At 36.5% G+C, this 27,646-nt stretch overlaps 1 protein-coding gene across 12 annotated transcripts in view; it reads left to right on the top strand.

Moving 5' to 3' along the window:
* The window catches only part of CCDC7 (coiled-coil domain containing 7), a 460,046-nt gene that overhangs the window by 349,373 nt on the left and 83,027 nt on the right, over positions 1-27,646 (top strand). For 8 of the 12 annotated variants that reach the window (XM_070255438.1, XM_023632305.2, XM_070255443.1 and 5 more), the window contains one exon: positions 14,646-14,762. The exons of 1 other annotated variant lie outside the window; for it this stretch is intronic. In XM_070255438.1, the coding sequence (XP_070111539.1) occupies positions 14,646-14,762 (117 nt within the window). Of the gene's footprint in view, positions 1-4,429; positions 4,517-6,575; positions 6,617-14,645; positions 14,763-27,646 lie in introns of those variants that run through there. 3 more of the 12 variants (XM_070255446.1, XM_070255447.1, XM_023632309.2) reach the window with 3 other exon arrangements.

Raw genomic sequence — 27,646 nt, 5'->3', positions numbered from 1 at the left:
TGCTGAAACCGATGTCAAAGAGTGCACTGCCTATATTTTCTTCTAGGAATTTTATGGTTTCAGGTCTTACATTCAAGTCTTTAATCCATTTTTGAATTAATTTTTGTGTATGGTGTAAGATAATGATCTACTTTCATTCTTTTGCGTGTGGCTGCCCAGTTTTCCCAGCCCATTTATTCAAGAGACTTGCCTTTCTCCATTATAGGTTCTTGGCTCCCTTGTTGAAGATTAGCTGTCCATAGATATGTGGTTTTATTTGTGGGCTTTCAGTTCTGTTCCATTGATCCATTGTGTCTGTTTTTCTTCCAGTATCATGCTGTTTTGATTAATATAACCTTGCAGTATATTTTGAAGTCAGGGATTGTCATGCCTCCAGCTTTGTTCTTTTTTCTGACAATTGCTTTGGCTACTCAGAGTCTTCTGTTGTTCCATTTAAATTTTAGGATTCTTTGTTCCATTTCTGTGAAGAATGTCACTGGGATTCTGATTAGGATTGCATTGAATCTGTAGACTGCTTTAGGTAATATGGACGTTTTAAACTATGTTTATCTTCTAATCCATGAGCATGGAATATCTTTCCATTTCTTTATGTCTTCTTCAATTTCTTTTAATAATCTCTTATAATTTTCAGCATATAGGTCTTTCACCGCCTTGGTTAAATTTATTCCTAGATAGCTTATTCTTTTTGTTGTGATTGTAAATGGGATTGTATTCTTGAATTCTCTTTCTGCTAGTCTGTTATTAGTGTATAGAAATTAAACTGATTTTTATAGTTTGATTTTGTACCCTATAACTTTGCTGTAGTTGTTGATTATTTCTAAAAGTTTTCTGGTGGTTTCTTTAGGGTTTCCTATATATAGAATCATGTCGTCTGCAAACAGCAAGAGTTTTACTTCTTCCTTTCCAATTTGGATAACTTTTGTTTCTTTTTCTTGCCTAATTGGTCTGGCCAAAACCTTGAGTATCATGTTGAATAAGAGTGCCAAGAGTGGGTGCCCTTGTCTTGTTTGTGTTCTCAGAGGAATGCCTTTCACCATTGAGTATGATGTTGGCTGTGGGTTTGTCATATATGGCCTTTATTATGTTGAGATACTTTCCTTCTATGCTAATTTTATTGAGAGTTTTTATCCTAAATGGATGTTGGATCTTGTCAAATGCTTTCTCTGCATCTATTGAACTGATCTTGTAATTTTTATTCTGCATTTTCTTAGAGTAGTGTATCATATTGATTGGCGGATGTTGAATCATCCCTGTGTCCCTGATATAAATCCTGCTTGATCATGATGTATGATCCTTTTAATGTATTACTGTTTTGATTTGCCAATATATTGTTGAGGATTTTTACATCTATGTTCATCAGGGATATTGGCTTATAATTTTCCTTCTTTGTTTTGTCCTTGTCTGCTTTTGGTATCAGGGTAATGCTGGCCTTGTTGAATGAGTTTCAAAGTGTTCCATCTTCTTCAGGTTTTTGGAATAGTTTGAGAAGGAGAGATATTAGATCTTCCTTGAATGTTTAGTAGAATTCTCCAGAAAAGCCATCTAGTCCTGGGCTTTTGTTTTTTGGGAGGTTTTTATTGCTGTTTCTCTCTCTTTAGTTTCGATTGGTCTATTCAGATTCTCTATTTCTTTTTGATTCAGTTTTGGGAGGTTGTATGAATCTAGCAATTTATCCATTTTTTTCTAGGGTATCCAGTTTGTTGGCATATAGTTTTTCATAGTATTCTCTTATTATCTTTTGTATTTCTGTGGTATCTGTTGTAATTTCTCCTCTTTCATTTTTAATTTTATTTATTTGCACCTTCTCTTTTTTTCTTACTGAGTCTGGCTAAGGGTTTGTCAATTTTGTTTCTCTTCTCAAAGAAGCAGCTCTTAGTTTCATTGATCCTTTCTACTGTTCTTTTGGTTTCAATTTCATTTATTTCTGCTCTAATTTTTATTATTTCCCTCCTGCTGCCGACTTTGAGCTTTGTTTTTCCTTCTTTTTCTAGTTCTGTCAGGTGTACTTTAGGATTATTTATTTGAAATTTTTCTTGTTTGTTAAGGTAGGCTTTTATTGCTATAAATTTCCCTCTTAGCACCACTTTTGCTGCATCCTGTAAAGTTGATATGTTGTGTTTTCATTTTCATTTGTCTTCAGCTATTTTTTTTAAAGATTTTATTTTTTCCTTTTTCTCCCCAAAGGCCCCTGGTACATAGTTGTATATTCTTCGTTGTGGGTCCTTCTAGTTGTGGTATGTGGGACGCTGCCTCAGCATGGTTTGATGAGCAGTGCCATGTCTGCACCCAGGATTCGAACCAACGAAACACTGGGCCACCTGCAGCAGAGCGCGTGAACTTAACCATTCGGCCATGGGGCCAGCCCTGTCTTCAGCTATTTTTTAATTTCTCCTTTGATGTCTTCATTGATCCAGTGGTTGTTCAGTAGCACATAGTTTAATCTGCACATATTTGTGCTTTTGCCAGCCTTTTTCTTGTACATTGATTTCTATTTTCATAGCATTGTGGTCAGAAAAGATGCTTGATATGATTTTAATCTTCTTAAATTTATTGAGACTTGCCTTGTTTCCCAACATGAGGTCTGTCTTTGGGAATGTTCCATGTGCACTTGAGAAGAATGTGTATTCTGCTGTTTTTGCATGGAATGTTGTGTATATATCTATTAAATCCATCTGGTCTTGTGTTTCATTTAAGGCCTCTGTTTCCTTTATGTCTCAATAATCTATCCATTGATGTGAGTAGGGTGTTAAGGTCCCCTACTGTTATTGTGTTGCTCTCAATATCTTCCGTTAGATCTGCTAATAGTTGCTTCATATACTTTGGTGCTCTTTTGTTAGGTGCATAAATATTCATAAGTGTTATGTCCTCTTGGTGGAACATCCTTTTTAGCATTATATACTTCCCCTCTTCATCTCTCATTGTCTTTTCTGTCTTGAAGTCTGCTTTGTCCGATATAAGTATGGCAACACCTACTTTCTTTTGCTTGTCATTTGCTTGGCATATCATCTTCCGTCCCTTCACTCTGAGTCTATGTTTGTTTTTAGAGTCTATGTTTGTTTTGAGATGCGTTTCCTGGAGGCAGCATATTGTTGGGTTTGTACATATCGCTTAGGTCCATTTGGTCTTTAGAGTAATTTAAGCCTTCTCTTTCCTTACTGGTTTTCTGTCTGATGATCTGTTCATTATTGTAAGTGGGATATTGAAATCTCCTTCTGTTATTGGTTTGCTGTTTATTTCTCCCTTTAGTTCTGTCAGTTTGCTTTATATATTTAGGTGATCCATTGTTGGATGCATATTTATTTATAATTGTTATATCCTCCTGTTGAATTGACCTTTTATGATTATGTCATGGCCTTCTTTGTGTCTTCAGACAGGTTTACATTAGTCTTTTTTAACTTTTAACTTTATATAGGTATAGCCATCTCTGCTCTCTTTTGGTTACCATTTGCATAAAATGTCTTTTTCCATTCCTTCACCTTCAGCCTATGTATGTCCTTAAATCTAAAGTGGATCTTTTGTTGACAGCATGTAATTAGATCTTGTTTTTTTATCTATTCTCCAATCTATGTTTTTTGATTGGTGAATTTAATCTGCTTATATTTAAATTATTAATTGATAAATTATATATAAATTAATGATTGATAGTTAAGTCTTAGTATTGATATTTTGTTAATTATTTTTAATCTGTATTACAGTTCTTTTGTTCCTCTCTTCCTCACTTGCTGTCTTCTCTTATGATTGGATAATATTTTTGTAGTGATATACTTTAATTCTTTTCTCTTTATCTACTTTATATCTGCTATAGTTTTTTCTTTGTGGCTAAAATAAGGCTTGTATAAAACTTCCTATTGTTATAATAGTCTATTTTGATTGGATAACAACTTAACTTGAGTTGCATACAAAAACTCTACTCTGTTACTCCCCCCAACTTTATGTTACTGAAGTGAGATTAACAAATTTTTGTGGTTATAGTTTTTCTTAATACTTTTATCCTTTAATTTTTATGCTAGAGTTAAAAGTGACTTATGGGGCCAACCCTGTGGCTGATGGGTTAAAGTTCCATATGCTCTGCTTTGGCAGTCCAGGTTTGCAGGTTCAGATAGCTGGGTGTGGACCTGCTCCACTCATCAGCCATGCTCTAGAGCCATGCCACATACAAAATAGAGGAAGACTGGCCACAGATGTTAGCTCAGGGCTAATCTTCCTCAAGCAAAAACAGGAAAATTGGCAACAAATGTTAGCCAGGGTGAATCTTACTCACCAAAAGAAAAAAAAATGATTTGTGTATCATTCTTACAGTATTACTTTTCATTGTATTTATGTATATATTTACATGTGCCTGTGAGATTTATACTTTCAGATGTTTTCATGTTGCTGTTTAACATCCTTTCCTTCCACTTAAGAAACTCCCTTTTGTACTTCTTGTAAGGCAGGTCTAGAGGTGACAAACTCCCTCAGTTTTTGTCTGTCTGGGACAGTTTCATCTTTCCTCAGCTTTAAAGGACAGTTTTGCCAGGTATAGTATGGTTGGGGGGCGGGGGGTTTCTTTCAACACTTCTAATGTGTTACCTCACTCTGTGGAGTACAAGGTTTCTTCTTAGAAATCCAGCAGTAGTTTTATGCAGCTTCTCTTTTTTCTTGCTCCTTTCAAAATTCAGTCTTTGTCTTTGATTTTTACAAATTTAATTATAATATGTCTCAGTGTAGACCTCTATAGGTTTAATATATTTGGAATCTTTTTGGACCCATAAATTTGGATGTCCATTTCCCTCCACAGATTTGGGAAGTTTTTAGCCATTATTTTTTTAAATATGCTTTCTGTCCTTTTCTCTTTCTCTTCTCCTTCTGGAATACCTCTCATGCATATATGTGTTCAATTAATGGTATCCCACAAGTTTTGTAGACTTTCTTCACTCTTTTTTATTCTTTTTTTCTTTTTCTTGTTCTGACTGTCTGATTTCAAATTACTTGTCTTTGAGCTCACTGATTTTTTTCTTCCACTCGATTGAGTCTGCTATTAAAGCTTTCTATTGAATTTTCAGTTCAGTCATTGTGTTCTTCAGCTCCAGAGTTTCTGTTGGGTTCTTTTATATAGTTTTTTATCTCTTGTTGAACTTCTCACTTTGTTTATATATTGTTTTCTTGATTTCATTTAGTTGTCTATTTGTGTTCTCATGTAGCTTATTGAACTTCTTTAAGACAATTATTTTTATTCTTTGTCAGGCAGTTTATAAATCTCCATTTATTCTGTGTCAGTTATTGGTACTTTATTTTGTTCCTTTGGTGGTGCCATGTTTGCTGATTCTTTATGATTCTTATAGCCTTGTATTGGTATCTGTGAACTTGAAGAACTAGTTACATCTTCCAGTCTTTACATAGTGGTTTCAGCAGGAAAGCCCTTTGCCAGTCACCCAGCCAGAGATTCTGGATGAGCCAGCTGTTGAGGTCTGTGGGAGAGTGGAGCTGGTGCCTGTGCCCATGGGGGCTGACTTATTTCTTGGATCCATTGGTGTGGGCCTGGTGCCTGGGTCCATGGAGGCTAGCCTGGCTTTGAGGTCTACTGGGGCATGCCTGGAGACTTGGTACATTTTGTGCTGGTCTGGAACCTGGTTCCATGGGGACTAGCCTGTGCTGAGGTCCACAGAAATGGACCAGGAGCATGGGTCCATGAGCACTGGCCTGAAGTCTGGTTCCATGGAGTCTGGCCTACAGCCTGGGTACTCAGGGTGGGCCTTGAGCCTGGATCTATGAAGGCTGACCTGCCACCAGGGTCTACTGGGGTGAGCCTGGAGCTGCAGTCTATGGGAGTGAGCCTAGAGCCCAGGTCTGCAAGGGTGGACTGCAGCATGGGTTCACTGGGACCAGTTTGACCCCAGGAACCACTGTAGCCTGGGTCTATGGATCTGGCTTAGTGCTTGGGTCCACAGGAGCAGTCCTAGAGCCTAGCCCCATGAGACCAGACTGGCATGTGGGTCTGCAAAGGCTCTCTTGGTGGTGGGGTAGGACTGAACCCACTGAGTCCACAGAAGCTGGCTTAGCACGAGGGCCCACTGTAGTTGGCCTTGCACCTGGATTGCAGGGGTGGACCTTGATCCTGGTACCTGGATATGTGAGGGCAAGCCCAGAGACTGGGTCCGTGGGTGCAAGCCTGGCACCAGCGTCCAATGAAGCAGTCTTTGAGCCTAGGTCCAAGGCCTGAAGCTTGTGTCTGTGGGGACCATCTTGGTGCCAGGGGCCACTGGGGTGATCCTGGAGTCCAGGTCTGCAAGAGAAGACCTAGACCTTGGATCTGCTGAGGTTGACCTGGTGCTGGGGCTGTGGGGGCTGACCTGGATCCTGGATCCACAGGGGCCAGCCTGGTGCCAGGTTTCCTTTTAGTGGGCCTAGTGCCAGGGGTCACAGTGAAGTCAGATGCTCACTTCTCTTTCTTTTCCCCATGGGAGAGTTCTTGAATACAGGGGGATCTCTCTCAGCATGGCACTGCATAGGCTTGGGGGAAGTGTGACATGGATAGAGTGGAACTATACATCCTACTCTCTCTGATGTGTCTTTTCTCATTTCTGTGCTCCATCCAGGTGCTGTAATCTCTCACCTGAATTCCAGAGACCTTTTGAAGGTATTTTCATGTGTGGATGGTTGTCAACTTGGTGTTTCTGTGAGGGGGCAAGGGCTAGGACCTCCTATTCTGCCATCTTGCCAACATCACTCTCTCTCTAGCATTTCTTTTTGATTCTTTCTTACAATTTCCATCTCTCTGCTTAATTGCTCATCTGTTCTTGCATGTTGTCTACTTTTTCTATTAGAGTCCTTAGCATATTAATTATGGTTATTTTCAATTCCCAGTCTAATTCCAGTATCACTGCCATGTCTAAGTCTGGTTCTGATGCTTTTTTGGTCTCTTCAAACTATTTTTTGTCATTTAGTGTGTCTTGTAATTTTTTGTTGAAAGCTATACATGATATACCAGGAAAAGGAACTCCAGTAAATAGGCCTTTAGTGATGTAGTGGTAAGGTATGGGAGAAGGAGAAGTGACTAAGATGACTATTTTTGTGAACCTGTGCCCCTGTACTGTGAACTTCATCAGTGCTTCTCAGTTGCCCCCCACTTAGGTGGGACTAGATGACTAGAGAGGGCTGGAGTTGGATATTTCCCATCACCCAAGTTGGTTAGGCTCTGATAAAAGCCCAGAAACTTTGGCTCTGATAAAATAGTTTTTCCTGAGAGCAGGACTTTTAAGCATAGACTTCTCTGGTGTATTTAAAAATGGTTATTTTCCCCTCCCTTTTTTGGAAGCACAGGTAGGTTTTCTTCAACTTCCACTGTGAAAATCTGGTAGAGTTCCTGGAGGCAAAATTCACAAAAGTATAGGAGACCCAATATGACTTGGCTTCCCTGGAATTTTTATTTCTAGATGTGTCCTCCAGTAAGCCTTGCAGCTCAAATTTTCTTACCCCAGCACTGGTTCCCACAGAGATTTCTGCTCATAATCTCTGCTCTGTTAAGTTTTGATTTTCTGTGTCTGCTTGTCTGTCTCTTCAATTTTGGGGACAGAAGTTTTCCCTGTGACTTCACTTCTCTAAGGGATCTAAGAAGAGTAGTTGATTTTTCAGTTTGTTTCACTTTTTACTTGTTAAATGGAGTGATAACTTCCAAGCCTCTTACATGTCAGCCTGGAGATTGAAATTTTCATTTTCTTTTTAATTTTCTATTTTCCCCGCATTTGGTAGCTTTTTCTATCTTCTTTCCCGTGTTAGTTGAATTGATAACTTTTTCATCTTTCCATTTTTGCAAACATTTACTTTATTTTAAGAATCTAAACATTTTCCTAAATATGTATACCACAAGAAAAGTGAATAGTAAATTCAAATGTATTTAATAACTAGGTATATCTATGAAATAAGATTTTTACACATGCACTCAGAAAGAGTACTGTCTATATTTTATGTTTTAACTGCATAGTCTATTTTAATAATTCACTGCCATTCTACTGTGGTCATTTGCTCATTACATTACAAAACTGAGCGGAAATATTACTGTATAGTTTCAATATACAGGGTTTTTTTTAGTGAACTAAAAATATCTCTTGTAGCTAAGAAGTTAAAGGAGGTATTGAATGAGATGTCAGAACAAAGATATTCAAGAGCAAGTAATTTAAAAAATATTTTTAATTTACTTTTTAAATAACTTTTATTGTGAAATATAATATAGAAAATTTCATAAGACTTATATGTAAATTTTAACAATTAATTATATAAGCAAAACTAGAGTAACCACCACTGAGGTCAAGAAATAAAGTACTGCTCTCATGTAAATTCTCCAGTGTATCTCTCACAATTCCCTTCCTTCCCACAGTGGCAATCACTGTTTAGATTTTTTGGTAAAATTTCCCTATTTTCCTTTATTTTAGATCAAACCATATGCACTTGCCAATATTCAGTCATTTCTGACCTATAAAAATGTCAATTTCATATAGTTTAATCTAACAATTTTACCATTTCACTATGTATCCATAAACAATATAGTTTTTGAACATTTTATAAATAATTCTCTAGTATGCTTTCATATCTTGCTTTTTAAAATTTAATGTCATGCTTTCATGTTTAGCTGTATTTTCTTTATTTTCATTGTTACATAATCTGTTGTATGAATGCCCTACTGTTTATTTATTGTTGTTTATTTATCAGTCTTCTACTGAAGTGCATATAAGTGAAAGCCTCTTTTGAGAAGAGAGGGCACAAATTGGGTAATTTGAGGAGATTTTAATAAAAGGAATGTTTACAAAAGAGGAGGAAATATCTAAGGAAATCATAAGGAATGCTGTAGCAACTCAGAGGTAGAAAAAATAGGACGCTTGTTACTATCTCTTGCCTTGAAGAGGAAAGGAGAAGGAATAGTTACCAGAGACTGAGGTAAAAGAGAGTCACATGGAGAAGTTAGCCTGACAAGGGTTAAGATGTTTGGGAAAGGTACATGCCAGGCTACTGTAACTATGCAGGGAGGAACCCATGGAAATAAATTCCTTGAGCTCATTGTCCTTCCTCTCTCTGATCTCCTGCTATGATTCCATTGGCTGAATTCAACTTGAAGCCAAAGGGCAAGATATCCCATTGATGCACTCCATGTAGGTTAGCTTTTTGGGACATAGAGCTAACTCGAAAAAGTTGGAGAGTGAATCTGAAGGATGAAATGAAAGATGTCATCTCACTCTACCTCTTTTGCCCCTTAGCATCCCCACCTTATTCTTTATCCAGGTGATGAATTTGTGTCTTCAACTCAAGGAAAATTAGATCCTATTAGAGTCCATATAATTACAGGGTAGCATCAGTATGGTCTTACTCCCATCTCTAATCTAAAACATTGTTCACTATCAATGAATGTTCTTTGTATAAAGTGGCAGAGAACAAGATGGGTGTGGTGTTATAAGAAATAATTAATGAAAATAAATCATTGCTTACTACAGTTGCCACTTCTATAACTAGTTGTGAAGCCAGTTAGTTATCATAGCTGTCTTCCTACATCACTCTTCCATGTTATTAACCTTTGCCACCACCTTGGCCATACTTTTATTCCTATAATAGCTGATATCTGGTGGTTTTATCTTTATTAGGTGTTGCATTTTTCTATTTATCATAACTTTTGACCGAGGGAGTATTATGAGGTGATCCAGTGAACCCCGTGGGTTCCAAATATAGTTCTTCCTGCTTCCACTAATTCGGAGCAAATCAATTCCCCTCTGATTACTGGAATCAGCCCTGTGGCCAGTATAGTAATCTCTTTGTCTGCAGTTGATTTAATGACAAGGGAGCCCCAAATGGCAAGAGAGACATCTCAGCTTCCAGTTTATTGGACACATGACTGTTTCTTCAGTGGGAGGTTTCTTCCCTTGGGCACAAGGAGCTCTGTAATCCACTTAATGAAGGTCATTGGGAAATGAAGTAAAAATGATTTAAGTGGGTTACTAGGTGTATGTGATATGGAGCTGTTAGGATTTGGGGAAGATAGGGCCATATATTGGCATCTGGTTTAAGGCATATATTGCATCCTGTATATCAGCACTGTAGTCTCTCAGGGAGACTGTTGTCATAGTGACTGTTGTCATAGTAACTGTTGCCTATCAGTTATCATAGTAACTGAGAATCCACTCAGCAATTTCACTTTTCCATAAAACTTGCTGCTTCTGGGTGAAAGACCTTGTACTAACACGAATTAATTTCATAGGTCTGAGCCCGTTGTGACACATCATTTGCCATAAAACATGTCCCTTTTTAGAGATGATGTTGTATATGACACTATGGCAGTAGAAAAGATATTCTTCAAGTTAATTATCAATTATACTGGTAGAAATTCTTATAGAGAGGGTAAGCAAATTAGTACCTTGAATAAATATCTAACCCATTGAGGGCAAATCATTGTCCTCTCTTATGACAGAAAGTTCAGTGTAACCCATCTGCCACCTGGTGGTTTCCTAATCCCCCTGGAAAATGATATCATATTGGGGAGCTCAGTTTTGGCCAATGCTCTTGACAAATTGAGCACTCAGCACTGGCAGAATCCAGACATTCTCAGTGAGAAAGACTCTGTATTATTAAGTGTCCGCAGATGCTTCATCACTGCCTCCCTGGCCTCTTGGTACTTTAGGTCCATGAAATTAGCACCAGTGTAGCAGAGGCGTGAGGCGGACTGACATCCATAGGACAAGCCATCTAGTTGAGAGCTTACACGATAGTAAATACATTCTTGTGCACATTTACATGGAGCGTAATTATTTTTATGCACTCTCATTCTATTCTAGGAAGTCATAGACATAAATCTCCCCACAGCATCGTCATCATTTTTTGTCTTCATTTTTCCAAGTCCCTGACCATCTGGATAAATTCATTAGTTCCTGCCCCAAAATAAGTGTATATCTAATTCTTAGACAATCTCTAGTTCTACCTATAGTGGAGCTCTAGATGTACTGCCCGAAGTTCTGCCCACGAAAAGGATTGCTCTTTACTACTGTCTTTCAGGACCTACCATTAGTGTGAGTATAATACAGTGTCAAAGGGTCAATGCATAAACTATATAAAAAGAATAGCAATCTAATACAAAAATGGGCAAAAGATAGGAGTAGGTTGTAAAGCTGTGTTGTTCTCAATGTTATTAGTAGGAATATATAATAGTTAAAAAACTCTAGTATTTCAAAATGTGTATCAATGGCATTAAATATTTATACCCGTAAGATTCTGAAGTATTTTCATATCTAGATGTTTTCCTTAGGAATTAGCACCTTTTTACCTACCTTAGTCTCAGCCCCTTGTTCTTAACTTCCCATGTTTGTTATTATATAACTTTTTTATTCCTGAGGTTTTTGAGTTGGGAGAAGGAGAAGGATGACAGCTTGTGTTTAGTTCACTGACTTGTTCACATGTGATAACTTTCTCACAACTTGCAAGAGTTTGATTGATGGTTATTCAGCTATCCAACTTAATATGGAAAATTACTAGCTTAACGAGATGAGAAAAGAAATATGCCATTATTTTCAATATGCTCTTAGAATAAATGTATGTAGATGTACGTTTCTCTTCAATGTACTTCAGACATCTATTTTGTGGATGAGAAGGTGGTTCAGATGGCAGATAAAAATCTTTTGCCAGTAGACTGAAAACCAAAAGATTATCCTCAAATTAAGAAACACAAAATTGCCCAAGCAGATACAATATTAGCAAATGACTTTAAATCCTATAAATATTCATATTCAGAAGAATAAATTTGGAATGTAGTCACAAATGGATATTAAACTAACCAATTTTGATTTTTATATCTGGACCTTTACAATAAGAAGAAGGACAAACATTTTGTTATTTATTGAACATTTAATACCAAACACTTAAGTAATCCACAGAAATCCTATGAAGAAAGTATGATTATTATCACCATTTGAGAGAGGAAGAGACTGAGACATAGTGTAACTTGCCTAAAATCTCATAATTAGAGGTGGATTTCAACCAGATATTCTGGCTATTTACTCTGCTATGACTCCAGGAAAACTAGAGAAAATCTTGGAAGTATCTGATTGTATTCTACCTTGCAGTAAACTGTTTCCTTTAACCTCCCATGTAAACCCTTCTTTGCTCTTGCTCTCTCTTTAGCTACCATCCCTCTGTTGCTACCAGAATTTCTTACAGTCGATTACTCATACAGCATGTACTTGTTACTGTGACAGTTGTAGAGGAGACAGTATGTTTCTCAATTTCAGATCTTTAAGTGACATGAATTGTTGATAAAAAAGACATGTTGTTTGTGTGTTTTCTTGATTGTTTATTTTTAGATAATTTTCATTTATTCTGTATATATATATATATATATATATATATATATATATATCTGTTCCTGGTTAAAAAAAAAAACTATGAAACAAATGATCCTTTCTTAATATGATGAAGAAAATCTGTCTCTAATGCCCAGTGCCATATTTAATAGTGAAATTAAATATCCAATCAAGTTGGAAACAAGATAAAATTGCTGTCTATTGCTATCAAAGAAAACAATGTTGTAGATGTCTAACCAATATAATAAGAAAAAATCCAATCTGTTACAAATATTAGAAGAGATGCTGCAACGTGATTATTACTTACAGATTATTACGTTTCTACCTTTAAAACCTAAAATAATCAGATTAAAGCCTGTATAATTTCAATATGAAAGTTTAGAAAAGTAGCTAACACAAATTTGCCAGAGGAAAACAACATTTCTATATACCCCAGTGTTGGCAAGAGCAAAAACATGATAAAGTAACTGATAATAAACATCAGGAAATATGCTGATCTCATACATTGGAAACAACAAACTTTAATGACAAAAAAGAAATGTTGACTTCGCAGTGAGATGTTCCAGGCTTCTGAGTGAAAGATTCTTCAAACTACGTAAATAACTTATTTCCAGTCAAAATGCCAGCGGTTGCTTGTTGGTTTTGTTGCTGATGGAATTTTATGAAAATGATTCTAAAAGTTATCTTTAAAAAATAATGTATTTCAATAGCAAAATAATTAAATTAAAAAAAGAAGACACTGCTGGGGCAGTGTCACCTGACCTAATTACATATTAAAAAGCCTCCATGGGGCCGGCCAGGTGGTACAGCGGTTAAGTTCGGGCACTCTGCTTCCCTGGCCTGGGGTTCTCAGTTTCAGATCTAGGTGCAGACCTACACACGGCTCATCAAGCCATGCTGTGGCGGCATCCCACATATAAAATAGAGGAAGATGGGCACAGATGTTAGCTCAGGGCTAATTTTCCTCAAAAAAAAAAAAAAAAGAAAGAAAGAAAGAAAGCTTCCATAATGGTAATAAATATTTAGATCAATGGAGGAGACTAGAAATTCCAGAAACTAATCAAAGAATATCATATGATAGTTGTTAGAACCAGTGATTTAAAAAAAGATCAATTTAACAGACAAATGGAAAAAAACAAAGTGAGATCTTTATCTTCCCCTATTGAACAAATTGACCTTCAGCTTTACAAATGACTTCCATGGAGAATGAAACATTAAAACAAAACAAAACAAATCCTTATTAAAGTTAATAAAGATTAATTTATTTAATCTTGTTTTGAGGAAAACTACCCTAAGCATGACTTCTTAGCCAGAAACTTAAGGGAAAGATCATTAAAAATTAACTGAATAATAATTTAAAATTTCTGTACACAGAAACACCAAAATCAAAATTAAAAAGCAAACAATAAACCAGAAAAAATATTTGTGACAGTCAATAGGTTATATCCTTTATATGAAATATAGTCTTTCTATAAAATTATTTAATAACATATTTAGATTATTTCTTTAATAAAAAAGTATATTAAAAGAAGTTAGGAAAAATTAATTTCTCCAACAGAAAAACATATAGCAGATATTTTTCATACTTATTAATCAAATAGATTTATATTAATAATACAATAAGTTGTTATTTATAAAATAACAAATACCAAAAGTATATAATATCAGTTGGGAAGAGTGTAAGAAAACAGATCTTAATATTACAGGGAAATGTGTATAGTGATTAAACATTTTCAGGAAAGCTATATGAAAATATAAATGAGTTATAATAAAAAAACCTATGGATATCACTGACATTGAAAATGTGCAGTCCCTTTGCCCAAGATATATATTTTATCTCTTTTAATTTAATTTTTTATAATAAAAAGTCTATATGAAAGATCTATATATTTAGATTTGACAAGAAATGTTAGCTGAAAATCATCATAATTTCTACTTCATATGTTACCAATTTTATTAGAACTAGGAAATTGTTAAAATGATAATGATCCACGTTCTTGTTTTGTTCATAATTATAATAGGAATATCTTATGGTGCTTCACTATAAATCAAGGTGTTAGCTGCTGAATTCAGATAGAAATATAATCTATATTAAGAAAGTAAATGTCTAGGAGTATATATAATTCTAACTTTTCAAAGGAATAGACGTTGAAATTTGTCAAATGAACTTCCGGCGTTTATTGAGTAATAATATTTCTCCTCTTACTTCATGTAATATGTAAGAATGTTTTCTTAACCTTCAGACATTATAATCTTTTTGGAATTAGGCCACAGTAGATAGGTTTCAGTAGTATTTCTGTATTTAATTTACTAAAAGTTTTTTCATCTTGGTAGATCAGGACGTAGATGAACTCTCAGGTGGGAATTTTGCACTTAAAGATCTAGAACTGGCTACAGGATATAAGGATCAAATTCAAACAAATGGGGTTTCCCAATCTCAAAGATTAAGAGGTATGTATGATACTGATAAACATATTTAAAAATGGTAGTCATAAAACATTTAACAATTTAAAATACATTTTAAATGTAGATCAGCTTTATTTATGATTTTAGAGTTGAATTTTTCTTTAGGTTGTATGTTTTAGAACATAATTTACAAAAAAATTGGAGTTCTGCAGAACTAGTACAAATGTTGTAATGCTGTTAGTACCACTTGCTACTTCTCACAGTCTTTAGCGTCTTAATTATTACACTGTATTTCTTAAATGTATTGACCAAGAAACCTTGCCTTCTTCTTTCTCTTTGAATAGTGTTTCATGGAGCACCAGTTTAGGAAACACTTTTCTAGCAATGTTATAGAGCTATTACAATTATTTCATTTTTAAAGTATGACATTCACCCAGTATTCACATTTCAATTCTTACCAGGTACCATTATCTGCTACAACATATTGGTTATTATCCAGCAGACCTTATGCTTGATATTTTTATATCAAGTTTCAGGAAGTTTATTTTTATATATAGTTTCAAGAAGGGAAAAGGAATATTTGGCTTTTATCTCTGGAACTTACTCTTGATATTGTTATATATTTTCTACTACTATCTAGATATTGGTGTATATTTTAAAGATGTTTATTTATTTTCTCTGCTTCAAAAATGGATTTGGAAAAAAATATGACATTACCAGAAGGATGGAAAAAATATATTTCGATTTTTGACTTAGTATAATAGAATATTTAATTTTTCTTTGAGCTTCTTATGAACCAAATAAAACCTGGTATTTTAGGTTATTTCTGTCATTTTTAGTTTATTTTGAAATATAGAAAGATGGAAGAATCAATATAATGAACACTCGTGTGTCTGTGTCCCAGCTTAACAAATATGTCTTAAATATTGAAGTCTCCTCTCTATCCCTCTCAGATTATTGCCTCCTTCTATTCTGAATTTAGTGTTTATCATTCCCATATATTTCTTTATACTTTTACTAGCTATATTTGCATCTGTAAATGGTTTATGCTGTTGTTTTGTATGATTAAATGGTAGTATGCCATATGCTTTTTTTTGGCAACTTGCTTTTTTGGTTCAATATTTATGAGATTAATCACTGTTGATAATTTCAGCTCTTGCTCATTTATTTTTATTGTTGTATAATTATCTGGTTTAGGAATATATCACAGTTAATTTGCCTACTCTCCAGTGGATGGATATTTGGGTTATTTTCGTTAGGAGATGCCTGTCTTTTTAAGAGATGCAATGTAGGGGTAGTGTTTAAAAGTACAGATGCTGGAGATGGACTACGTGTCTTTTGTGTCCACTTCTGTCTCTTACTAACTGTGTAAATTATCTAATCTCTCCAGGCCTCAGTTTCTTCATCTGAAAAAGTAGGGCTGGTAATAGTATCTACCTCATAAGTCATTGTGGGAATTCTGTGAAATGCTTAAAACAGTGCTTGGATAGTAATAAGCCCCATAAAACTATTTACTATTATTATTATTTGCTATAGCTGGTGAGCATTTTTCTACTTTATATATTGACTATGTTGTATAGATAATAAATATATTTTGTGTCATAATTTTGATATGGTAAAAAGAATGGACCTTTTAAAATAACGCTATAATGTCCCAGAGTCTAAGAGCAGAAAGTTTATAAAATGTCAGAAAGATGATAGATTATAAAACATAATAGTACATATACTAGTTATATGATTCTCATTGCTTAACTAAATAATTTAGTTATTATAATTAATGATAATGATGTAATATAATTAATATAATAATGATAATAGTTTTATTTTTATTGACATAGAACTAAAAATAAAAATTCAATATATGTCATCCAACAGATTATCCCCCTCTGCTTTTATTTTGGAACTCAGTTAATTTTATTTCAGTCCCATCTAGCTTTATCTTTTTATTCAACACATTCTCCTTTCTAAAAGTAGCAATGACAATAGTTACAATTTATTGAGATGTTTAATATGTACCAGGCACTATGGGATCCCATTTTACAGATAGATGATTAAAGAACTTGAAACTTTAAGTGGTTAAATGACTTTACCAATATCAACACATAGTTTCTAAGTAGAAGAGCCAAAATTTCAATGTGAATTTCTTTTTTCTAGGTTTTTGGTTTTTCGTTTGGTTTTGGTTTTGGTTTTTTGGTTTTGCTTTTACTTTAACGTCCTTATTCATTAACACTATTCTATACTACCTTTAGTGACTATTATTTCACTTTATAACCTTCAATTCTAAAAGCCTGTTTTCTTTTCCTCACACCTGACTATTCTTATTCTGTCAGGAAAGCATTTGGGGAAAAAAACCTCTTAATTATAGAAATTGACGCCATTTACAAAACTTTTTGGTAAATCTCAGCTGTTTGTACAAAGCTGGCTGGCCATCTTTTTCGATATACTCGTACTTGACTTTGCAATAGATAGTTTGGAATCTACCAGCTGCTAGAACTCCCTATGTTAAAAAAAACTCTCATCTTGACCCCAGACCTGCTCATCTTCATGTGTTTCCTTTTATTATTATGGCAAATTTGAACAATACAGAAAGTACAAAGAAGAAAATAACAATCACTGATATGCCTACCACCTAGACCCAGAACTAACCTCTGTTATTTGTCATATTGGCTTCTAGGCTTTTATCTGTCTTTCTCTATCTAACTATCTATTTATCTCTCTATCTCTATATCTATCTATCTTTCTTTCTTTCTTTGTGAGTACACTAATATTATATGCTATGTCCTGCTTTATCTTAATGTTAGAATATTACACATAAAACTAAAGATCCCCACACCGTATCATTTGACTACCACCCTCATTCCCTGTTATCTTTCTTCCCTTCAGAGGTAAATGGTAATCTTATTTTCATAGGCATCCTTTATTCCATTAAAATGTATTGTATGTTTTTGTGAAGTTTTAAAGTGTACGCAAATAGTATATTAAATGTTATTATTGGTAGAATTGAATTTAACTGCCAAGATTGTGGATTGTTTTTTGAGAATACTTATTTGTTTCTATTTATTCACTTGTGGCTGTATGTTATATTGTTTGAGTTTTCTTTGTTCCATTTTTTCTCCTCTATCACTTTGAAGTTTGCCCTTAATTTTTTGTCTTAATACACACATACTTAAGCTTATATTTTTCCTGCTAAGTCTTTGCACCAAAGAAGAGAACCTTAGTAGTGTTTTACTTTCACTTAGATACTTGCTCTTAAGTCACTTTCTCACTCTAACTCATTGAAATCATAAAATATTAAAATCTTAGTGAGTTTGAGTAGGTGTGTTTAGTCATCAATACTGAGCTGTGTGTGTCTTGTATTTTCTATACCAGTGAATAGTATCGTTGTTCATATGAAGGGTAGAAAATCACCTCTTTGTCCTTTTGCCCTTCTTGTATTTTCATGATTGCTAGTGAGGTAGAATATCTTTTATTATTTTATCTCTTTTCATTTTCTTTTCTGTTTTACCTTTCACACATTTTTATTAGGTTATTTGCTTTTTCTTACAATTTTAGATGCTCTTTGAATATTAGCCAAAAATATGAAATAGCATTACAAATATTTTTATCAATTTATAGTTTTATCTTTTACATTTTATTTTGACACTTTTTTTTCAATTTGCATGTAGTCATATATGTCTATATTTTACTTTATAATTTCTAGGTTTTTGTTTTCATTTTTTGATGTCTTCTTAACCCTATGGTTATATAAATATTTTTCTATGTTTTCTTTTAATATTATTTTATTTTTACATATGGATCTTTAATCTATAAAGAATATATACTTAGTAGATTATGTGATTATTGTAACAACTTTGCTTACTTTCCAAGGTTTAATTTTTGATATTAACAGAGAAATAAGTTCAAACATGCTTGCCAGTTATTTAATGGTAATCAACTCATAAAGCTGAAACACAATATGCAAATGCTCAACATTATATGAATAAAAATATCAAAAAAAACATAAAAATCTACAGAAGTCTGGGGTCAAAAATAAAAACAATAATAAAGCATCATAATGAAAAACATATAAGATGTCAGATATAACAGGAAATATAATTTATTAAAATAAATATGAATGAATTAAAGTCAACTTTTAAATAACAAGCTTACTCAAATTTTATCAAAAATGCCTAATGCAGTTACTATATTTAATTATAAGATGGTTGATTATAATATATGTCATTTTTAGGTATTATAAGGAAGCAGAAATGTTACCAATTAAATTATGACACAGTGCTTTATTTCCATTTATTGTAACATATCCCAATTTTAAGGATGTTAAATGTGAAAAAATATGCATTATAAAATTGACAAAATATGGTGAATAAAGTTTTTAAGATATAGCTACCTACAAGATGGCTCAGAAAGGCTCAAAATGAAAGGATTACCAAAAAGCACAAGACAAACTGAAATAGAAAGTAAATAGTAGATAGCAGTATGCCTTTAGCTTAACCCTCAGAGTTCCCCCAAATCTATTTTCAACTAAATTATCAGAGAAAGACCCAAAATTTTGTGTTATTCATGGTGATATTCAGTATATTTAAGCAAGTAGTATGGTAATATAAATTAATATTAATATTAATAATAAAATAATATATAATATTCATTAATTAACAAATTAATATATGAATCCAAAAATTAAAATAATTTTCTTTTATTCTCTAAAAATTATTATAAGACTCCCAATGGTAGGCACAATTTCAGACTATAATAAAATTTAAAAGAGAAAATAGGCTTTGAACTAATATTACATTCATTTGGCATTATAAAAGAATACTGTAGAAGAGGAAATACAAAAAACACATTGAGATGCCCAGCAGCTACAACGTACTTATTTTTTGTGTCCCCCTAACCCACATTCAGCATCCACCTTGAGCTACAGCAGACAAGAATCAAGGAGTCTGTTGGACTTGATACAGAAAAGCCACATTTCCCATAAACATCTTGCCATAATTTAAGTTGTCTCTAGAGTTTGCACTGGTGCACTCCTGTGGCTTGAGCTTCTAAAACACCTGGTGGTTGATCTTTAACAATATTAGTCTCCATTGTAATGAGCATGGCAGAAACCGCTTAGTGATGGTGTTTTTCTTTCTTAGAGTTGTGGCAGGGTGTAATCTTCTATCAGATTAATAATATGTGTGTTTTCCTGAATGTCCTTCTCAAGGCTGATAGCCAACTGTTATGATTAATTATGTGTCAATTTGGTTAGGCTCTAGTACTCAGTTGCTTGGTCAAACATGAGCGTAGAAGTTGCTATGAAGGTATTTTTTAGATGAAGTTAAAATTTAAATCAGTAGACTTTGAGTAAAGCAGATTACCCTCCATAATGTGGGGGGTCCTATCCACTAGTGGAAAGCCTTAAGAGGAAACACTAAGGTTCTCTAGAGAGGAAGGAATTCTGCCTCCAGACTGTCTTTGACTCAAGACTGAAACATTGACTCTTGCTGGAAATTCCAGCTTTCTCACCAGCCCTACACATTTTGGACTTGCCAGGCCCCACAATCCATGAACCAATTCCTTAAAATCAATCTCTCTGTTTACTTTTCTGGAGATCCCTAACATATTTTGGTACTAGGAATGGTTCTAAAGGGACAGAATCTTAGAGAGGTGGTGGCATAGGTGGTCTCTGAACTCATGTCCTCCCATGGACACAACAAATTTACAACTACTCTTGGACCAATTACCCCTGAGAGAGAACTGAAAACTGGATAAAAAGAACCCCTGTAAAAACAGACAGTGCTGACTGAGGTGGAAGAGGCAGAAATTCCTTCCTGGAGAGGAAAAAGCCACCTTCCAGCCATGGTGCTTCATGGCAGTCAGGAGCAATCTTAAGGGAGGATAAAGTGCCTAGGAATAAACTTGAGCAAAGAGGTGAAGGACTTGTACACTGAAAACTATAAAACATTATTAGGAGAAATAGAAGAAGACACAAATAAATGGAGCGATATTCCATGCTCTTGGATTGGAAAAATTAACATAGTTAAAATGTCCATACTTCCTGAGGCAGTCTGCAGATTCACTGCAGTCCCTATCTGAGTACCGGTGACATTTTTTTTACAGGGATAGAACAAAGGATCCTGAAAGTTAGATGGAACAATGGGGGACCCCAAGTGGCTGAAGGACTCCTGAGAAAGGAGAGCAGAGCTAAAAGTGTCGTGCTCTCTGATTTCAGGGTATACTGCAGGGCTATAGGTGTCAGGGCAGCACAGTACTGGCACAGAAACAGACACACAGATCAACAGAGTGGAAGTGAGAGCCCAGAAGTAAGCCCACACATCTGCGGACAGCTAATTTTTGACAGGGGAGCTGGGAACATACGATAGGGAAAGGAAAGTCTCCTCAATAAATAGTGTTGGGAAAACTGGACAGCCACGTGTAAAGGGGTGAGAGTGGACCATATCTTGTACCATACAGAGGGATTAGCTAAAAGTGTATTAAAGATTTGAATGTAAGACCTGAAGATGTGAAACTTCTAGAAGAAAACATAGGCAGTACACTCTTTGACATCAGTCTTAGCAGCATACTTTCAAGTACCATGTCTAACTGGCCAAGGGAAACAATATAAAAAATAAACAAATGGGACTATATCAAGCTAAAAAGCTTCTGCATAGAAGAGAAAACTGTCAACAGGATGAAAAGGCGACCTAACAATTGGGAGAAGAAGTTTCTCAGACCATGTGTCTGATAGGGGGTTAGTGTCCAGGATGTATAAGGAACTCATACATTTCAACAACAAAAAAGCTAACAACCCAATTAAAGGATGGGAAAAGGATCTGAGTGGGTATTTCTCTGGGGAGGATATACAGATGGCAATCAGGCACATGAAAAGATGTTCAGTTTTGCTAATTCAGATGCACTTCAGAGAAATGCAAATCAAAAATACAATGAGATATCACCTCACACCCATCAGAATGGCTATAATTATCAAGACAGGAAATAGCATGTGTTGAAGAGGATATGGAGAAGAGGGAACTCTCATGTACTATTGGTGGGGGTGCAGACTGGTACAACCACTGTGGAAAATAGTGCGGAAACTCCTCAAAAAATTAAGAATAGAGCTACCATATTATCCAGCCATTCTACTGCTGGGTATTTATCTAAAGAACAGGAAAACATGAATGCGTAAAGATACATGCACCCATGTTCATTGCAGCATTAATCACAATAGCCAGGACTTGGGGGCAACCTAGATGCTCATTGGGAGATGAATGGATGAAAGACATGTGGTGTTTATATGTGGTGGAGTACTACTCAGCTATAAAAAAGGATGAAATCTGGCCATTTGTGACAACATAGATGGACCTTGAGGGTATTATGCTAAGTTAAATAAGTCGGAAGGAGAAAACTCAAATACCATATGATCTCACTCACAAATAGAAGATAAAAACAACAACAAACAAACACATAGAGAAAGAGATTGGATTGGTGGTTACCAGAGGGGAAGGGGGAAGGGAGGAGGACAAAGCAGTGACTAGGGATATGTGTATGGTGATGGATTGTAATTAGTCTTTGGGTGGTGAACATGTTTTAATCTACACATAAATTGAAATATAATGATGTACACCTGAAATTTATATAATGTTATAAACCAACATTACCACAATAATAATTTAAAAAAAAGAATTGTAGAACCAAAAAACAAAATTCATTCCTTTTTGGGGCTGAGTAATATTCCATTGTGTGTATGTGCCTCACGTTGTTTGTCCATTCATCAATCAATGGACATTTGGGTTGTTTATACCTTCTGGATTATGAGTGCTGTTATGCACATAAATGTACAAATGTCTGTTCAAGTCCCTGTTTTCAATTCTTTTGGGCATGTACTTGGAGGTAGAATTGTTGGATCTTATGATAATTCTGTGTGCAATTTTTTTGAGGACCACCATGCTTTTTCCATGGTAGCTGTACCATTTTTCATTCCTACTGGTAGGGCACAGCGATTCCTATTTCTCCACATCCTCACTAACATTTGTTATTATCAGTCTTTTTTGGTTGCATTTCCCTGGTGATTTGTAATGTTGAGCATTGTTACATGTGTATTAAGTAATATTTATATGTTACATGTGCAGTGAGCATTGTGTTTATTGGCCCTTTGTGTATCTTCTTTGAGGAGGCATCCATTCAGACCATTTGCCCATTTTTTTTTTTTTAATTATTTTATCACCCTTCAATGAGTTGTTTTTTGTTTTTTTTTTTTTTTTAAAGATTTTTTTATTTTTCCCTTTTTCTCCCCAAAGCCCCCCGGTACATAGTTGTGTATTCTTCGTTGTGGGTTCTTCTAGTTGTGGCATGTGGGACGCCGCCTCAGCGTGGTCCGATGAGCAGTGCCATGTCCGCGCCCAGGATTCGAACTAACGAAACACTGGGCCGCCTGCTGCGGAGCGCGCGAACTTAACCACTCGGCCACGGGGCCAGCCCCCCATTTGCCCATTTTTTAACGGGACTTTTTCTTATTGTTTTTCTCAGTTTGGGGAGTTCTGTATGCCTTCTATAGATTAATCCTTTGTCGGATGCATGATTTGTGAATATTACGCCCATTATATTGGTTGCTTTTTCTGTCTGTTGATGGTGTCCTTTCATGCAGAGGGGTTTTTAGTTTTTTTGGAGGAAGATTAGCCCTGAGCTAACATTTTCAGCCAATCCTCCTCTCTTTGATGAGGAAGATTGGCCCTGAGCTAACATCCATGCCCATTTTCCTCTACTTTATATGTGGGACGCCTGCCAAGGCATGGCTTGCCAAGTGGTGTCATGTCGGCACCTGGGATCCGAACCAGCAAACCCTGGTCCACAGAAGGGGAATGTGTGAACTTAACTGCTGCATCGCTGGGCCAGCCCCGGGGTTTTAAATTTTGATGTAGTACAATTAACATATATTTTTCTTTTGTTTCCTATGCTTTCTGTGTCATGTCCAAGAAATTATTGACAAATCCAATATCATGAAGATTTTCCTTTTGTTTTCTTCTAAGAGTTTTATGGTTTTAGGTCTTACATTTGGGTATTTGATCCGTTTTTTAGTTGATTTTTGTGTTTGGTGTAATTTGAGGGTCTAACTTCATTATTTTGAATAATGATACTCAGTTTCCCCAGCAACATTTGACTGCCTTTTCCCCTTTGAGTTATCTTGTCACCTTGTCAAAAATCATTTAACCATATATGTTAAGATTTATTTCTGGGTTTTCTATTCCATTCCATTCTGTTCCATTCCATTAATCAGCAAGTTTGTCTTAATGCCAGTACCATGCTGTTTTGATTGCTTTAGATTTGTGGTGGTTTTGAAGTCAGAAAGTGTGATTGATTTCTCCAACTCTATTCCTTTTCAGGGTTGTTTTGGCTATTCAGGGTCCTTTGAGATTCCAGATGAATTTGGGGATGTATTTTTCTGTGTCTGTGAGGGATGTCATTGGGGATTGCATTGAATCTGTAGATTGCTTTGGGTAATATTGACATCTTAACAATATTCTTCCAATAATGTATTTGCTGATTCATGAGCATGGCATGTCTATCCATTTATTTATTGTGTACATTTAATTACCTTCAACAATGTTTTGTAGTTTTCAGTGTACAGGTCATTCACTTTCTTGATTAAATTTAGCCCTAAGTATTTTACCCTTTTTGATGTTCTTGTGGGAGGGATTGTTTATTTTATTTTCTTTTTGTAATTTTCATTGTTTGTTCAGAGGTGCAGCTGATTTTTGTGTGTTGATTTTGTGTCCTGAAACTTTGATGAATATATTTATTAGATAAAAAGAAAGAAAAAAAGGAACAGAGTCTTAAGGATGAGTTTTCTGAATTGGTCCTGGGGTTTTTAGAATTAGTTCTCTAATATCATTAGTTTTAAAGGCACAGATGACTCTATTTCCAGTGGTAAAGAGAACACCACTAGTCTATATTATAATGTGGCAATAGAGATCTATATTAAAAAAAATCACCATAGGATACTTGTAATCAGATAATTATAAGATGCAAGATTCCAGGTAATTATATATTCGATACCTTAGAAGATTTTTTGTCAAAATAAAGAGTATAGTGAGATTGGCTGGTGGCTCCTGATTGTGCTGAATAAAATGGGGAAAGTAAATAATGAGCTCAGGGATTCAAATTTGAGCTCAGGGATCCCAGCTCAAGAGCCACATAAATGACCAAAAATTTCTATATCTACCCTGAAAGAAACCCTTATCTCCTGTAGCTGCAGATTTGAGATTGCTGAAAACAAAATCCAGCCTCATCCTGCAAGTGACTGAATTATAACACAAATTGAATTGCCAACCTTGCAGGATTTCTGCTATTAAAATGAGAGCATTGATTGGGAAAGATGGGATGTTAAAAATTGGAATGGGGACATATCAGAAGATCCTAATGAAGCCAGGGACATGGATGTCTAAATTCTGCTGAGTCTTTCTTGTCATTAGAAGCAGGCTTTCCACTCCTGTCTGAAGAGTTTAACCCTACTTTGAGAAAACTGTAATGTCCTCCCCTGAGGTATTCACCTTGCAAGACATTCTTGCTTTTCCTCAAGACCCACTCACCACTCCCCTTTGCTTCTGGATCTACAAATAGATTCAAGTTTCAGCAGGCCTATAAAGATGAAGTACAAAATGTGACCCCTAAGAAGATGTGCTGTACTCCAAAAGAATTACATTATTTTTCCAATGAATACAGATAGAAATCTGGGACTTATATGTGGGATTTGATATTAAAAGTGTAGGATAATGGTGGAAAGAACATAAAGTTGAATCAGGTTGAATTTATTGATATGGGCCCACTAAGCAGAGATTCTCTATTCCATGTTGCAGCTTGGAGGATCAGAATGGGCTTTAACAGTTTGTTTGGTTGGCTGAAACATGAACCAAAAGGTGGCCCACAGTAAATAAAGTTGAAATGCAGAAGTACTGAATTTGCCAATAAACCAAGGCACTTAATTTTATCTCTAGCATGAAAGTTAAAAAACAACAAGAATTATGCTAAATCTACTCTGCCTGTGCTCTATAAATGGAAAAACAAAGCCTGGATGACAGCACATCTGTTTACAACAAATGGTTTATCAAATATTTTAAGCCCGCTGTTGAGACATAGTACCCAGAAAAAAAGATTCCTTTAAAAATATTAGGGCTCATTGACGATACACCTGGTCACCCAAGAGCTCTGATGGAGGTGTACAATGACGTTAAGGTTGTTTTCATGCCTGCTAACACAACAACCATTCTGCAGCCCATGGATCAAGGACTAATTTTGACTTTCAAGTCTTATTACTTAAGAAATATATTTTGCTGCCATAGATAGTGATTCCTCTGATGGATCTGGGCAAAGTAACTTGAAAACCTTCTGGAAAGGATTCATCATTTTAGATGCTATTAAGAACATTTGTGATTCATGGTAGAAGGTCAAAATATCAACATTAATGGGAGTTCTCATCAAGATGGCGCTGTGAGCAGACGTTGAACGTGCCTCCTCCCACAAACGCAACCAGGTTACAACAATTTTAGGAAGAATCACCCTGGATTGAAAACTGAAAACTGGATAAAAAGAACCCCCACAACAAGGGACAGTCCTGATTAAAGCAGAAGAGGCAGTAACTCCAGCCAGAGAGGAAAAAGCCACCTTTGGGAGCAGCGGAGCTTCTCAGCTGGCAGGTGGGAGCCAACCTAAGGCTATCCAGATAGTATCTCAAGATGCCTCAGAGTCTCATACTACTATACATTGGAAGGCGGACGGACTTCCCCCCTGGAGGAGGTGGAAATAGGTGAAAACTCTCCGACCCCCGACCCCCGACCCCTGGACAGCCTAGTTCCTGCAGGAGGCTCTCTTCCAGCGGACTCCCCCATTGCATCGCCACACACCAAGGGTGGGAGTGTGCACTCACCAGTGGAGCGACGGTGGAAACAGGTGACAACAGCCCTACTCAAGCCCCCTGTGATTATACCTAAGCCCAGGGGGAATCCCCAGGGTCCCACACCCACTGGCAGGGAAGGCCTCCACTTGCCATTAGCAGGGAGGCCCCGCCCAGAATCCAGAACAAAGGGAAGCTCCCGGCGGGTGGATTCCCTGGCACACCTCCCTGGCAGGGAAAGCCTCTGCTCGCCATTAGCAGGGAGGCCCTGCCCAGAATCCAGAACAAAGGGAAGCTCCCAGTGGGCGGATTCCCCGGCACGGCACCAGACTGCCAGCTGCTGCTGAGCCCACAGTCTCCAGCGCATGGGTCAGTGCAGGGGGTGCCCGGACTTCCCGTAGTCATGCTTTGGGACACGGTTGGAGCTCCAGCGCCTGGCTCTGCAGCCCAGGGGGAGGCTCTGGGGTCCCACACCTCCCTGGCAGGGAAAGCCTCTGCTCGCCATTAGCAGGGAGGCCCCGTCCAGAATACAGAACAAAGGGAAGCTCCCAGTGGGCAGATTTCCTGGCATGGCACCAGACCACAAGCTGCTGCTGGGCCCATGGTCTCCGGTGCACGGGTCAGTGCAGGGGGCGCCCTGACTTCCCGTGGACATGCTTGGGGACAGGGTCGGAGCTCCAGTGCCCGACTCTGTGGCTCGAGGGGAGGCTCCGGGGTCCTGCACCCCCCCCCCCCAAGTAGGGAAAGCCTCTGCTCGCCATTAGCTGGGAGGCCCCACCCAGAATCCAGAGCAAAGGGAAGCTCCCGGCGGGTGGATTCCCTGGCACTGCACCAGACCACCAGCTGCTGCTGGGCCCATGGTCTCTGGCACACAGGTTGGTGCAGGGGGTGCCCGGACTTCCCGTGGACATGCTTGGGGACTGGTTGGAGCTCCAACACCTGGCTCTGTGGCCCAAGGGGACACTCCAGGGTCCCGCACACTCCCAGCAGGGAGGGCCTCTGCTCGCCATTGGCAGGGAGGCCCCGCCCAGCATTCAGAACACCAGGAAGCTCCCTAGAGCAG

The sequence above is a fragment of the Equus caballus genome, chromosome 29 (assembly GCF_041296265.1).
Source record: "Equus caballus isolate H_3958 breed thoroughbred chromosome 29, TB-T2T, whole genome shotgun sequence".
NCBI classification, from domain to species: domain Eukaryota; kingdom Metazoa; phylum Chordata; class Mammalia; order Perissodactyla; family Equidae; genus Equus; species Equus caballus.
Note: the sequence above shows the minus strand (reverse complement) of the source record. Positions and strands in the feature narration are given on the sequence as shown.